Source organism: Passer montanus, unplaced genomic scaffold (assembly GCF_014805655.1).
Source record: "Passer montanus isolate IOZ18808 unplaced genomic scaffold, ASM1480565v1 scaffold96, whole genome shotgun sequence".
Lineage (NCBI taxonomy): Eukaryota > Metazoa > Chordata > Aves > Passeriformes > Passeridae > Passer > Passer montanus.
The window spans coordinates 518,370-532,167 of record NW_024375034.1 but is presented as its reverse complement, the minus strand read 5'-3'; the positions used below and the strand labels follow the sequence as shown (position 1 = coordinate 532,167).

General features: G+C 56.8%; 2 protein-coding genes across 3 annotated transcripts in view; one reads left to right on the top strand and one right to left on the bottom strand.

Moving 5' to 3' along the window:
- CDH23 (cadherin related 23) overlaps positions 1–13,798 on the bottom strand; it is a 191,018-nt gene that overhangs the window by 17,954 nt on the left and 159,266 nt on the right. The window lies entirely within an intron of this gene.
- Positions 1,169–11,819, top strand: VSIR (V-set immunoregulatory receptor). 2 transcript variants are annotated; one of them, XM_039696223.1, is made up of 7 exons: positions 1,169–1,442; positions 5,934–6,392; positions 7,055–7,102; positions 8,355–8,462; positions 10,224–10,251; positions 10,690–10,868; positions 11,102–11,819. In XM_039696223.1, the coding sequence occupies exons 1-7, from the start codon at positions 1,379–1,381 to the stop codon at positions 11,137–11,139; spliced, it is 924 nt and encodes a 307-aa protein (XP_039552157.1). In that variant the 5' UTR covers positions 1,169–1,378; the 3' UTR covers positions 11,140–11,819. The 2 variants fall into 2 exon arrangements, with proteins under 2 accessions (XP_039552157.1, XP_039552156.1); XM_039696222.1 differs by having other exon boundaries at positions 1,187–1,442; positions 10,687–10,868.

Genomic DNA, 13,798 nt, shown 5'->3' with positions numbered 1-13,798 from the left:
GGGATCCCTCCCCTTCTCACAGTTTACCATTGCTGGCAACACCACGGAGCAGCCCATGGCACAGGGAAAACCAGACACTGAACCCCACTGTTCCTGCCTCTGGAGGAGGCATGTGTGAGTCCTTGCCTTGCCATTGGGGACACCTTGACTGTTACTAACAAGTGTGGCAATATGGATGGAAAATACCCGGAGATGTTGCTGCCAAGGCTCAGGGGAGGAACAAAACCGAGCATCTGGGACAACTGGACCAACCTCCCATGGTCCCACCGCCTCCCTGCTGGCCACAACATCACTGCTGGTCAGGTTCAGCCGGATTGGAGCCTCTTCCAGTGGTCCCTGCCCTGCATGGGCACCTGGCTGTCCTGGCTGTCTCACCCACCTGGGGATGGGGAGGTGACAATGGCACACCTCTCTGCCTAAGGGCTCAGCACAGAGCTGGGCGCTTGGAACAATTTCCAAGCTTGGAACATTTTCCCATTTCCTTGGGGTGTCTGGGCTCCATGCCTACACCTTCCCCCAGCAACAAATTTCTCCCAGCCAGCCAAGGGTTACATTTTTTGGCAGGAGCATCACAGCCGTGTTTGCTGCAAAAACCACAATGCCACACCGTAATTAGGTACTTTTCTATTTCCCTGCACACTCTGGATTCAGAGCAGGCGGGCAGGAAAGTTTCCTGCAGTTTGCAAAACTCCACCTTCTTTGGGCTCCACTTTCCAGGAAAGGCTGACTGGAAATGAGGCAGCTCTCAGCTGCAGCCAGAGATGCCTTTGGAATTTGATGAGAAGCTCCAGGAGGAATTATGTGTCAGACCACGGGGCTGCTTTGCTATTTCAGGGCAAAGTGCAAATGGGCTGTAGGAGGGGGAAAATGGGGCTTTGCTCCCATTTTTTGGGGGAAAGCTCAGTTTCCTTTTCCAAGTCAGCCCAGCTCTGAGTAACTCTTCCCTGTACCTGCTGCCCGCTCATCCCAGGAGAGGTTCTGCCTCCTTAATCCTCACAAACAAGGGGAAAAACAGTAACTGCGAGCAAAGTTGCAAGCCGGCCCGAGAAACCAGCTCCTGCTGGGAAAAGGGATGCACACCAGCACCCGCGGGTCCCTTGGCACGGCGAGCACCCTCCTTAGCACCCCAAAAATGTACGCGGCGATGCTGTAAGGGAAGAAGCCCAGCCAGTGCTGGAGGAGGAGGGGTGGGGAGCGATCCCCACCCGCGGGCGCTCCCTGCAGCCTCTCACCTCCGGGGGGTGCTCGCCGTTCTCGGCAGCGCCGCGCCGATCGCAATGAAATTTCCTGTGTGCCCGAGTGCGGCTGTCGCTGCGGGGCTGCTCAGAGCAGCGCGGTGGCTCCGCAGAGGCCACCTCTCCCCGGCCACCCCGCCAGCATGGGGACAGCGTGCCCCCGCCCCGGGCTGCTCCTGGCTGCGCTCTGCCTGCTCGCTTCCCACGGTAAGCCCAGCTCGCCTCGCTCTCCTCCCTGCCCGGAGAAACTCTCCTCTCCGGGGCACCGTGCTCGCCTGCCCGGGGCTGTGCTTCGGCACACGGGGTCCGGAGTGTTTGGGGCGTTATCCGCTCTCTTCCCCCGTGGTTTTGGGGTGTGTGGGGTCAAGGCAGCGTTTCGCACGGTGCTGGCTGTGCTGGGGTAAAGGGGCCACGGGGGAACTGCTGTTCCAAAACTCTGAGGCTGTTTGTTTCTTTCTTCCTCCGCTTTGATCTAACATGCGTGGAAGGGAAGCAGCCCCCGTCCCCGCCAGGCTCCCGCTGGAGACCCCGGGCTGGGAAAGCTGCTCCATCCTCGCACGGCACTTTTCCCTGGCACGGTGGGGCTCCCCTGCTGTGCCACGGTGAGAAGACCCCTCCAACAGCCCAGGGGGAGCGGAGAGGGGGGATTTGTGCCATGCCCTCTCTAAGGATGCTGCGCTCCGCCGGGATGCGCCGGGCAGCTCCTCCGGGTGGGCAACCAGCCGTGGCCGGGGCCACCGAGCTGCCCTTCCCCGGAGTGAGCCTTCCCAGGGCTGGGAGCTGGCTGGCTGCTTACCAGCGGGATGCTTTGGGAGGGGGCTGCTCCGTGCCTGACTCGCTGCAGCCCCGGCAGGCAGCGTTTCCGTCCGGGGCTCCGGGGCCCGGCAGCGCAGCGGGGGCGGTGGCATTAAAACCGAGGTTCCACCCTGGACGGAGACTCAGAGGATGAAGCTGGGAAGGACCATGATCCCTCTCTGCCTGCGCAGGCGGAGGATGAGCATCGGGCTTGGCTTCGCCCTCTCTCCCGGGACAAAGTGACTGCCTCCACGATTTCTGCCAGCGGAGAAAAGATCCCCGAAGGTGCCCCACTGCAATGGGGCCAGAGGTGCTTCTCCTCTCCTCTGGGACAGCAAGGCTGGTGTGTGCATTGAACCACGTTTTGCTTCTCATCCGAGTCATCGGGGAGCAATTCCCAGCATCTCCACAGAGATTTGGATGATTTCATTGATGCATCTGGGGCGCTAGGACTGAACTTCAGACCTTCTGCAATGCAAGCAGCTTGGATGCTGGTGTTCAGTGTGAGGCTGGTGCCAGAGGAACTGAGCTTTGCGTAATCCCACGCCTGCCAAAACTTTCTGAGCCCCCGGCTAATTTTAGCAGGGATTGATGGAGAAGTAGCCCTTGGAGACATCCAGCTTGGGGATGCTGGCAGCAAGGTGGATGGGGAAGTGGCTCCTCTCCCCCTAAAGCACGGCAGCTGAGCTGGACTTCCCAAAATCTCATCCCAAGTACCGTCCCCGAGCCCCCACAGGGCTGTGCTGGAAGAGGAGCAAGGCAGGACCCCCCGAGGCTGCTCCCTCCACTGGCTGGATGATGGGAACCCCACTGCTGGAAAGCCATTTGGCCCCTGGGGTGCAGGAGATGAGGGCTGTTAGCATGTCTCAGGCATCTGCAGCAAGTTTCCTCTCTCCTCTTTCCCTCGTGCTCGAGGTACTTGTGCAGAGCTAGGGATGGCCCTGCACATCTCACCTGGCTGACAACTCTGAGGCAGAGTCACAGCACGGTGACGATGGGGCTCGGGGCACTTTGATGTCAGCCTGCTACAAGAACTCCCAGAAGAGGAAGCAAGCAGAGCTCCTTGCTCCACCTCTGTCTCCAGCAGCCCCTCCTCTGCAGCAGGTGAGCCCCTCCAAAGGCTCCATCCCCTGATCCCTGCAGATCTCCTTGGAGTGGAAGGAGTGGAAATCACTTCTGCCAAGCACAGGAGTGCAGATCAAACACCGGCTTGCCAGGGCTGGGGACCAAACACAGGAGAAGCAGCCAGGAGAGGCTTTTGATCACTGACCCAGAATTTGGTGTGAAATCCTGATTTATTTAAGCTGTTGGTCAGCCAAGAAGCACAGCTTTCTGCACTTTTTTGGGTTTCTTTGTCTGAAAGGAGAACTCCCAGGTGTCAGGAGAGTGATGCCAGCCAGCACTGGGAAGTACCAGCACTGCACCAGGCTCTGCACTGCACTCATACACCAGTGGTGGGAGACGAAGTTACTGAGGTGCCAAAGGGGAAAAGGGGCACTTTTGGCACCTGTTTGAGACCTCCTCGGCCTTTACCAGATGGTGACAAGACAACAGCTCTCAGCTCAGCCCTCAGCTGGTCCAACCAGCTGGAGAAGCGCAGAGATGGGCATCTGGCTTTATTCTGGCATTTGCCAGCAGCTCTGACTTCAAAGGGAATGGTTTGGCTGGGATGGGGAAGGAGCCAAGCCTGGGCTCTGGGCATGGAAGAAGCCCAGGAGATTAAAGATCCACGGGCTTTAGCATAAAGACACCACCAGAAGATGTCTCCTCTGGGCTCCATCTGGCATGCAGCGTGTGTTTGAAGCCTTGGTACACCTTGGGGAGGGAGCACCAGCTGCCCTGGCACTGCTCTGGGCGGTACCGTGCCTTGCCAGCTGCTTTCCCCTCCACGTCAAGGCTTTTGAGAGCCTTCCCCCGCTGAGGAGAAGGAAGGGGAGCGTGTAATGCTGAAGGTTGCACACATGGTAACCTCTGCCCCTCCCCGAGAGTGTGGGCTGCGCTGACTTTCCATCCAGACGGTTCCCATCAAGCTCCGGAGGTGGAGGCTGGATGGTTTAGCAAGGCAGAGCTCCGCAAACTGCGCGGGGATGAGCCCTACTTCATCTGAGGGGGCTGTGTGGGAAACAAAAGGCTCCTGCAGATACTTTTGGAAGGTGTTGGAAGTGTGGCTTCCTCCAATAGAGCCCCGGCTTCCCTTCCTCTGGCTCCCAGGAGAGCCCCGATGTGAATGGGGCACTTCCCCTTGCAGCAGGTATCAGAAGCACATCTGAAGTGCCTTTTGTGCTCAGTGCTTTGGCAAGGAGGTGGGGGACCCGCTCTGCTGCCTGCCAGAACCCCTCCAGCCTGGCCGTGCATCCTGGCCCCAGCAGCACCCCAGGAGAAGGAGGAGTCAGGGCTTGGAAAGGAGACTGAACGAGGCAGCGCCGAGCTCAGGCCACAGAAACCTCTGCCCCAGAGCAGCTCCAGGACGTGCTCTGCACGTGCTGTGGGGAGCAGGAAGCAATTAGCCAGAGTGGTCAGGCAAAGGTCACGCCAGCCCTGCCCCAGGGGACTCCTTGGCACATTGGGCTCCAGAACAGGGAGTGCAATGGGGCTGATTCCTCCCCAAAGCCTCCCTCTGCCTGCAGAGCATCCTCGGCAGCAGCTCAGGGGCTGCTCTTGCACCGTCACCCAAGAGTCAGAGATAACCACCAGGGGTGGGAGGCACGTTTTTGGTTTCACTCTCTCCAGCAGAGCCCCGGGCCAGGCAGGTGACACAGTGGCTCTGCTGTCTGGGTGGCCCAGCAGTGGAGCCCCTGGCCTGGCTGGGTGTTTGCAGGCAGGCTCATCACGCCCTGCCTGGGACTGACGCCCTCTCGATATAGCAAGCGAAAAACCTCAAAGCAAAACGTGGCACAACAGGATGTTACCAAATTAAAAAAGAAACATCTTGTCCTTGTAACATCTTCTCTGCTGCAAACCAGCCCCAGAAATCTCATTTCCACAGTAATTTAAAGTAAATAAACCCAGAATCTGCTTTTTCTCCTGCTTTCAAAGTGACGTTGGCGCTTCTGCAAACATGAAGGAGTGGCAGGGCCAGAGCACCAAAACCTCTCCTGGCTTTGCACTTTTCCCTCCCCTCAAGCACAGCTCCCCTTACCCAGCAGTACCCCCCACCCTGTGCTGGGGAAAGACCAGCAGTGCTGGGGAAAGACCAGCTCCCACTTCTGCCACGCCTCCTGCCTACATTCCAGAATTTCTTTCTGAAAATTGTTTTCATTTTCCAGCAGCTCCTCACTGTCAGCATCAGCCAGTTCCCCATTCTCCTCCCTGGGGGCTGAAAAACAAGGAGGGTGGGACCTGCTCCCCGCCTCATCTGGGGGAGAAGGCGGGGCACTGCTCCTCCTAGAACTTTTCTGTTTGTTTTCGCTCCTTTTATTTTTTTGCAGCTGGCCCAGCTGTGCTTGAGTTTCCTCCTTCACAAACCTTAGCCCTGCCGCCTTGCTTCTCCTCTCGTCCTCCTTTGCCTCCCTGCCCCACACCTCTGCTGGCCCCAGGGAGCTTCTGCCTCCCTGCTGCAGGTGCTTAACTGCATTGAAAGAGAGAAATCAGCTGCAGAGTTGATTTCTAGGGTGAAGCTGTGCTCCCAGCCCCGCTACAAAATCCTGGAAGATTTGGGCTAGAAGGGAGTTAAAGATCATGTGGTTTCAACATCTGCCACTATCCCAGGTTGCTCAGAGCACCATCCAGCCTGGCCTTGGACACTTCCAAGGATGGGACAGCCACAGCTCCTCTGGGCAACCCGTGCCACGGCCTGCCCACCCTTTGCCAACATCGGCGGTGGGTTTGCAGTGCTTTTTTGGCCAGTTTTGCTACAAACTCAGGGTAGACCCAGGCTCTGAGTTGGTACCCTGTCCCTGGCAGGAGGAGCAGCAGCTTTCCTGATCACCACGCCGTACTCGCTGTGTGTGTGCCCCGAGGGCCAGAACGTCACCCTGAGCTGCCGCATCAGCGGCGCCCTGGCCGAGCGGCACGACCTGCTCTACAAGACCTGGTACTTCAGCAGCACGGGTGACCAGAGCTGCTCCGACAAGAGGCACATCCGCAACGTCACCGACAAGGAGCTGCACCACGACCTGGGCAGGCACCACCAGCTGCCGGCCAACGCCTCCCAAAAACCCGTCCCGGGGCGGCCGAGCGGCCACCATGGCGTGGAGTTTGTCCTTGACCACCACGGCGCCTTCCACATCGTGGTGATGAACCTGACGCTGCAGGACAGCGGGAATTACTGCTGCTACGCCGTGGAGGTCAGGAGGGAAGGTCACGGCAAGCCCCACACCATGCAGGTGGCTCATGGCTTCGTGGAGCTGCAGATCCAGAGAGGTGAGGCTGCCCTGCCAGCCCTGCAGCCCTGCCAGGGCACGGGGCCAGGGAAGGGGTGGTGGGGGATGCAGCTCTGGGGTGGGGAGGCAGCGTGTGCTGGTGTTGGAAGTGCAGGGCATGTTCCAGAAGTCAGAGTTGAAGGTTTGAATTAGAGCTAGAGAGCAGTGAAACATTAAAAACAAAAAAAAAGAAAAAAAATCTTAATAACTCGAGAGGCTGGAATGCAATAAAATCCATGGTACATAGTTTCACTGATCTTCTTCAACCTCCTTCTGGCAGGGAAGAAAACAAGCCCCAACTTAAAAGGAGCTGGCTGGTGGTGCAAGCCTGGGTGAGGGCTCACAGATAACCTTGGGACAGCAGCCCAGTGGGAGAGGCATGAGGGAGGGGAAGGCATCTCCTGGCCTTGATCTGCAGTGTTAGATAGCTTTTCTTTTAGACTAAAAAAAAAATAAAAATTGGCTGCATGGTCAGGGATGGGCCATGGACAAAGAGAGTCTTGCAGCAGGGATCTCACTGAACACTTGCCAGGATTAAACTCCTGCTTTGGGCTGCTCTGGGATGATGTTCTCAACACCAGGGAGAAAAGGCAAGGACAGCCAGCAGGTCGGGATTTCTGTGGGACCAGAGCAAATCCTGAGCTTTTCTGTTCTCTTCTGCAGGCAAAGGAGGGCTTCAGAACTGCACATTTCACACTGCCACCGGCAAAGGTAAAGGTGCTGCTCTTTCCAAAGTGCTGCTCACCATCCTGGCCCATGCATTCCCTAGGGATCACTGCCAACACACCAGTGCCCACACACAGCCTCACATCTGGGTGTTGGGAGGGTGGTTTCCAGTGCTTTTCCAACAGGGTGTGCATGACAGGCACATCCCCAAGGCTAAGGAGAGCCTTCTTCAGCCCATCACCTGGACATGGCTGTCCTGAAGCCCATGGGGACCATTCACCGCTGTTCTAAAGCACCTGAGCCCCCTCCCACAACAGGGATGTAGTGGCTGCTGCCACGAGCAAACGGGAAGGGACAGAAAGGTAAAGAGTTGCAGGATCCTCTTGCTACACCCCAAGCCTGGGCCACCTCTGCCTCGAGCAGGGGAAACCCAAATCTTGCTTGAGTGCTCAGACAAAGTGGGGCTCCCCCAGAGCTGTGTCTAGACATGGAGATGCCCACACTTCACTGTGCAGCTGGTTTCTCCCTGGGTCGCTCTGTCTGTCCCCCCCCTTTTCTGGCTCCTGAATGGGCAGATTTGGCTAAAATTATTTTGCAGTATGCCCAGACAAGGCAAGCAGCTCCTGGTCCCCATGAGCTGTGTTTTCTTCTCCCTAACCTTCAGTCTCAAGTGCTGGGACAGCCTGCCCTGTCAGGAAAAAAGAGAAAAATGTCCCCTCCTAAAACACGGACACACAGGGAAAGAAGCTGCTTCCTCAGCTGGATGGGCAGGAGAGGAGCTCAGCCTGCCCTTGATTTAAGCAGCCCTCAGCCTCACCACAAGGACCTTGATGTGCCTGCAGGCCGCCAGCCTTTCTGGGTGCCTCTGTGGGTGACGTTCTCCAGGGGCACATTAATTAGCAGAGGCTGTGGCTAACAAGCCCTTAGATGCCCGAGCACTTTGAGCACGGTGGGTCAGAGTCAGCGCTCCAGAGTTGCTGGGAGCCTTTATCAGGGCTTTTATCATACCTAGAAGACCAAAAACCTTGGGATGTCCTGCAGCAATGAAGGACTTTGGCTGGGGTTCTGACAGGACACCTCAGAGCTTATCTCCACAGCTGGCAACACATCCCGGTGTGAATCCTGTGTGTGTGGGAGCCACACTGCACCAGCTCTGAGGCAACACAGGCTTGCCCTGTGCTGGACTTAGCGATCTTTAAGGTCTCTTCCATCCTAAACAATCCTGTGATTTTGGCTTGGGGAAGCCAAGGAAAGGGAAGGTGAATGGGGAGGGTTCATCTCTGCTCTTCTGTTGCAGACATCACGGCCGCCGTGCTGGCCACGGGCGCCTGCATCGTGGGCATCCTCTGCCTTCCCCTCATCCTGCTCCTCATTTACAAGCAGAGACAAGCTGCCAGCAGCAGACGTATGTACCAGGACCCCCATCTCACCTCCTGGGCTGCACCAGCCTGCCAAGGCTGGATGGGATGTGCCCCACTGGGATCAGCTGCTCCAGCTGCCCCAGGTCCCATGAGGGTGGTGTGAGGTGGCCCAAAACCCTGCCAGGTGCCTCCCAGAGCTGTCCTGGGAAGGACCAGGCATGCCTGCAGGCTGCTGGTGAGGAGTGTGGGAGAGGAGGGGACACCAGCAGCGTGCTGGAGGCTCTGAGACTGTGAGGATGCTCCCTGCTAAGCCCTTTCCTCCACATCCACTGAGAGAGCCATCCGGGCGCCTGCATCGTGGGCATCCTCTGCCTGCCCCTCATCCTGCTCCTCATTTACAAGCAGAGACAAGCTGCCAGCAGCAGACGTATGTACCAGGACCCCCATCTCACCTCCTGGGCTGCACCAGCCTGCCAAGGCTGGATGGGATGTGCCCCACTGGGATCAGCTGCTCCAGCTGCCCCAGGTCCCATGAGGGTGGTGTGAGGTGGCCCAAAACCCTGCCAGGTGCCTCTCAGAGCTGTCCTGGGAAGGACCAGGCATGCCTGCAGGCTGCTGGTGAGGAGTGTGGGAGAGGAGGGGACACCAGCAGCGTGCTGGAGGCTCTGAGACTGTGAGGATGCTCCCTGCTAAGCCCTTAGCAGGGAGCATCCTCACAGTCTCAGAGCCCCACATCCACTGAGAGAGCCATCTCACTGTCTCCTCCCTGCACTGCACACCCAAAATAGAAGCTTTGCCTTCTAAGTGACTGGAAAGCATTACTTGCACTTTTTCTCACCCTCCTCTTTAAAAACACCCCTGGCACGTCTGTGGCCACAGGACTGCAGCAAGCCAGGTCTGCTGCCCCAGCCCTGGCAGCCCAGGCTGTGCTGAGGCAGAGCTGGCTGCCAGCTCCTGCCCCTGCTTGGCTCCCCGAGATTTCGGTAATTAAGCGGAAAGGGGCACCACCTTAACTGGCAGAGCCATTTCATCAGCCCTTGGGCAAGTGGGGCCCTGTGGTTTTCCTCTCCCAGCTCGGTGGCTCCGAGGAGACCTTTGGAGAAGTGGTTTGTGCAGCAGCAGGAGGGCACAATGCCAGCCACCAGAATGGGAACTGTGCTTTCCTCAGCCACGCCCTTCAGACACCCCTTCAGCAGGGCCTGGCCTGCAGCTCCCACCTCCAGCAAAGCATCACCTGGATGCTGCTTCACCCCAGATCCAGGGGGGTTTGCCTCTCGGGTATCATGGACCAGGTTATTTCCACCCAGCACATTTCTTTGGCACAGTTTGGGCCAAAACTTGAGCAGCCAGCAGCGCCCAGTAACAGAGGCTGTGAGATCTGGGGGTGAGGGAATGCATAACCTGCTGCTGCCCAGCCAAACAGGGGCAGCCAAGTGCCAGGTGGGGTTTGCAGAGCCCCAGGGTGGTGGTGAGTGCATCTGGGCACGAGTGGGGCCGGGCTGCAGCTGCACCTTGCTTCACCCCACGCCTGCAGAAGTGTCTCTTCCCCTTCTTTGGAGCCTGTGGTCTCCATCTGGGAGGAAGCTGGGCTGGGGAGTGAACAAGTGGGAGAGGGCAGGGATGCAGAGAAAGAGGTTTGGGAGGAAAGCAGAGGGCTAAAGAAGCACTGAAGGAGGGAGGAATGCAAGGGGAGAGGAGGAATTGGAGGTGGGCAAGACAGCAGAACACAGCCCTGGCAGTGGGTCTGGGGCTGAAGCTGGACCTTGTGCTGCCAGCACTCACCCCAAACATTTTGTCTTTGGCAGGTGCCCACGAGCTTGTCAGGATGGATAGGTAAGGAAGCCCATGAGTTCCCAGCTCCTCACATGCCCTTGCAGCCTGCATTCCAGACCCTGCACAGGTCTTGTCCTTTCCTCCTTCCCCTTGAAGCTGGCAGATATCCCCAGCCTGGCAGAGGGAAAGGGGTGCTAGTGTGACCCCCGCCCTGAGTCCTTTCCCTTTCTGGGAAATCACTGTTTCTCGTCCCTCTCTCCGCATGGAAAGTGCCTCCTTCCCTTTTTCAAAGGCCTGCCTCTCCCTGCACCCCAGCAAGAGCCTGAAACCACTTTGCCTGAACTTTCCCCCCTGCACTGGGCTGCGATGCCTGAACCTGCTCCCTGCCCTGCCTGCCTGTTCCCAATGCTCAGCCAAAAACCTGCTTTTTTGTTACCCCTGGGGATGAAAAGCCCGTCCTGAAACAGAGATGCAAACGCCTCTCCCGTCCCGCAGCAGCGCCCAGGGCATTGAGAACCCCGTGTTCGAGGCGGCGCCGTCGGCCAGTGCGGAGCCCCGGCCCCAGCTGTGCTACGTGGCCAGCAGGCTGCCCTCCGAGTCCGGCCGCCACCTGCTCTCGGAGCCCAGCACCCCCCTGTCCCCCCCCGGGCCCGGGGACTGCTTCTTCCCCACCCTGGGTGAGTGACTGGCAACGCTGAGCCCCTCTGGGAGGTGGGAAGGAAAGGGGAAAGTGCGGGGTTAAATATCAACGGGAAACTTGGTGTTGTGTGGGACGTCGAGTCCAACGGCTTGAAAGATGGGAAGGACCTAAACCCTCTGTTTTCCATGCAGAAGCAGGGTTTGATCACTTCCTGGAATGGTATCCCTTCAGCTGTCAGCTAGACTAATATCCCTGGTATGCCTTTTCCAGATCCTGTTCCTGACTCACCAAATTCCTTGAAAGCCTGAAGACCCCAGAGGAAACCACATCCTGCAGAGCACGCCATGCTCACCAGACAACAGCCCCGGGAGGGTGGCAGGGCCAGGGCAGCAGTGCCTTAAGAAATGAAGCTGTGTGCAGGATCCCTGCCCTCGTCTCCCATCCTGCCACTGCTCTGGGACTGGAAGTGAACCTCTCTTGCTGGGATTTCGATTTTTAACTACCTGTTTCCATGGAGAAGTGCGTGGCTCTGTATTGCTCACATTTTACAGACTGGCTGAAAATTGAGGATGTGGGGATGGAAGGATGTCACGCACCTGCAGACTTCCCTGAGGATTAACTTATTGCCAGGGTCTCAGCTCTGCAACATCAACACGTTTCTGGATCCTTGACTGAACATCCTCTCTGGGAGTGGATGGTAAAATACTTTATTCAGCATGGAACAAAACAGGATCACCAGCCAACCTTGTACTACCTTTTTCTTTGCAAAACAGGAAGGGGAGAGGCTCCCTGCTGCCACCAGAGCCCTCTTTCCTTACCAGCCTTTTGAAATGGTCGTGGACTTGTGATGCTGCTGCCTTTCAGCAGAACACATGTTGGGAGGAGCCTTATTTCTGCTGCAGTTTTATCCTTGGCTTGGGATCAGGGCAATTTATCTTTCTGTTTGTTTCATTATCAGTGCTGATTAAAAGGAAAAAAAGGATGTTTATGGTTTTCATTTGAGTTTTTTTCTTTTTTTTTTTTTTTAATGCCTGTCAGTTAGGAAGTTCATCTGGAGGGTGTTGCAGGATGTTCCTGTGGAGAGGTGGAGGAATGGGGGGCACAGTGGGAAATGCTATGGAAGGCTTCCCTTGCCCTCCTGGGGCCAGCAGGGCCAGAGCAGCCAGAGCTGGGAGAGGACTCCGTGATGCCCTGGGGCACGTGGGTGCTCATGCAGCATCTGAACAACAGCATCTGGCACTGCTTATCCAAAAGAAACTAGGGCTCCAGCGTGACTCAGCCCTGGTGATGATATCAAACCTTGTGGCAGACACTGTTACTCAGAGTGTGTTTGTTTTTGGTTTGGTTTTTTTTTTCCCCTCTTGTTTCTCTTTTTGTTGTAAGGTGGGTAAAAAAATGGCCACGAGACAAACATAAACATTAGTCATAGCAAAACAGAGTCAGACCTGAGCAACCACCAGGCAGCGTGGCCAGGCAGAGCATCCCTGGCAGTGCACCAATTTCCACACTGCATGGCTGGAAGAGACAGTCTTTGCCTCTGGAATGGGCTGGGGAGCTGCAGGATTTGATTAATGCAGCATTGGCTTCAGCAGGAGCACCCACAGGGTGGTTCAGGGATGAAGGAGAACCCACAAGGTGGTTCAGGAGTGAAGGAAAACCCACAAGGTGTGACTCAGCCCTGGTGATGATATCAAACCTTGTGGCAGACACTGTTACTCAGAGTGTGTTTGTTTTTGGTTTGGTTTTTTTTTTTCCCCTCTTGTTTCTCTTTTTGTTGTAAGGTGGGTAAAAAAATGGCCACGAGACAAACATAAACATTAGTCATAGCAAAACAGAGTCAGACCTGAGCAACCACCAGGCAGCGTGGCCAGGCAGAGCATCCCTGGCAGTGCACCAATTTCCACACTGCATGGCTGGAAGAGACAGTCTTTGCCTCTGGAATGGGCTGGGGAGCTGCAGGATTTGATTAATGCAGCATTGGCTTCAGCAGGAGCACCCACAGGGTGGTTCAGGGATGAAGGAGAACCCACAAGGTGGTTCAGGAGTGAAGGAAAACCCACAAGGTGGTTCAGGGGTGAAGGAGAAGCCACAAGGGGGTTCAGGGATGAAGCAGAAGGCAGCACCCTCAAGGTGGTTCAGGGATGAAGGAGAAGCCACAAGGTGGTTCAGGAGTGAAGAAGAAGCCACAAGGTGGTTCAGGAGTGAAGGAAAACCCACAAGGTGGTTCAGGAGTGAAGGAGCACCCACAGGGTGGTTCAGGGGTGAAGGAGAAGCCACAAGGTGGTTCAGGGATGAAGGAGAAGGCAGCACCCTCAAGGTAGTTCAGGGATGAAGGTGAAGCCACAAGGTTTTTCAAGGATGAAGGAGCACCCACAAGGTGGTTCAGGGGTGAAGGAGCACCCACAAGGTGGTTCAGGGATGAAGGAGAAGGCAGCACCCACACTCCTGTGTACTAGAGATGGAACTTCCTGAGCATGGGACTTTATTGCCACCCACAGCCCAGCCCCTTCCCGGCTTTGCAGGGGAATCCAGCAGCTGCTGCCTCCAGCACTTCCTTCTCCGTGTCTCAGCAGCTCCAGCTGGAAAGGCACGCCGGGGTTTTGCCTGCCTGCAGGTCCCAACGGCTTTGAAAGCCTCTCCAAGTCGCTGTGTTCCCTAAAGAATGCACTGCCTGATGACAGAAGGAAGCTTTGTTGGAAACAGGTTTTGCTCTGTGTGGCAGGAACTCCATTTTTTGGGATAGCTGGTGCTGCAGGCAGAGCTAAGCTCTCTGCCAGAGACTCTGCTGTGGCATGCTGGGGCACTGAGTGGCATCAATTTCCCCTCCAGAAGGAAAACTAAAGACTTCTGGGAGGGAGAAGAAATGGCTTCCCAGGCTTCCACACGTTTTGGAGCAAGAGTCCTGGCACAGGGGGGCTGGCCCTGCACCTTGGCCCCCAGTTCCATGGAGATGACACAGCTGTGTCA

Coding starts and splice junctions, on each gene's coding strand:
- VSIR (XM_039696222.1), top strand. CDS start 1,379: ATGGGGACAGCGTGCCCCCGCCCCGGGCTGCTCCTGGCTGCGCTCTGC. Junction 6,393..7,054: donor GGAGCTGCAGATCCAGAGAG/GTGAGGCTGCCC, acceptor TCTCTTCTGCAG/GCAAAGGAGGGCTTCAGAAC. Junction 10,869..11,101: donor CTGCTTCTTCCCCACCCTGG/GTGAGTGACTGG, acceptor TGCCTTTTCCAG/ATCCTGTTCCTGACTCACCA.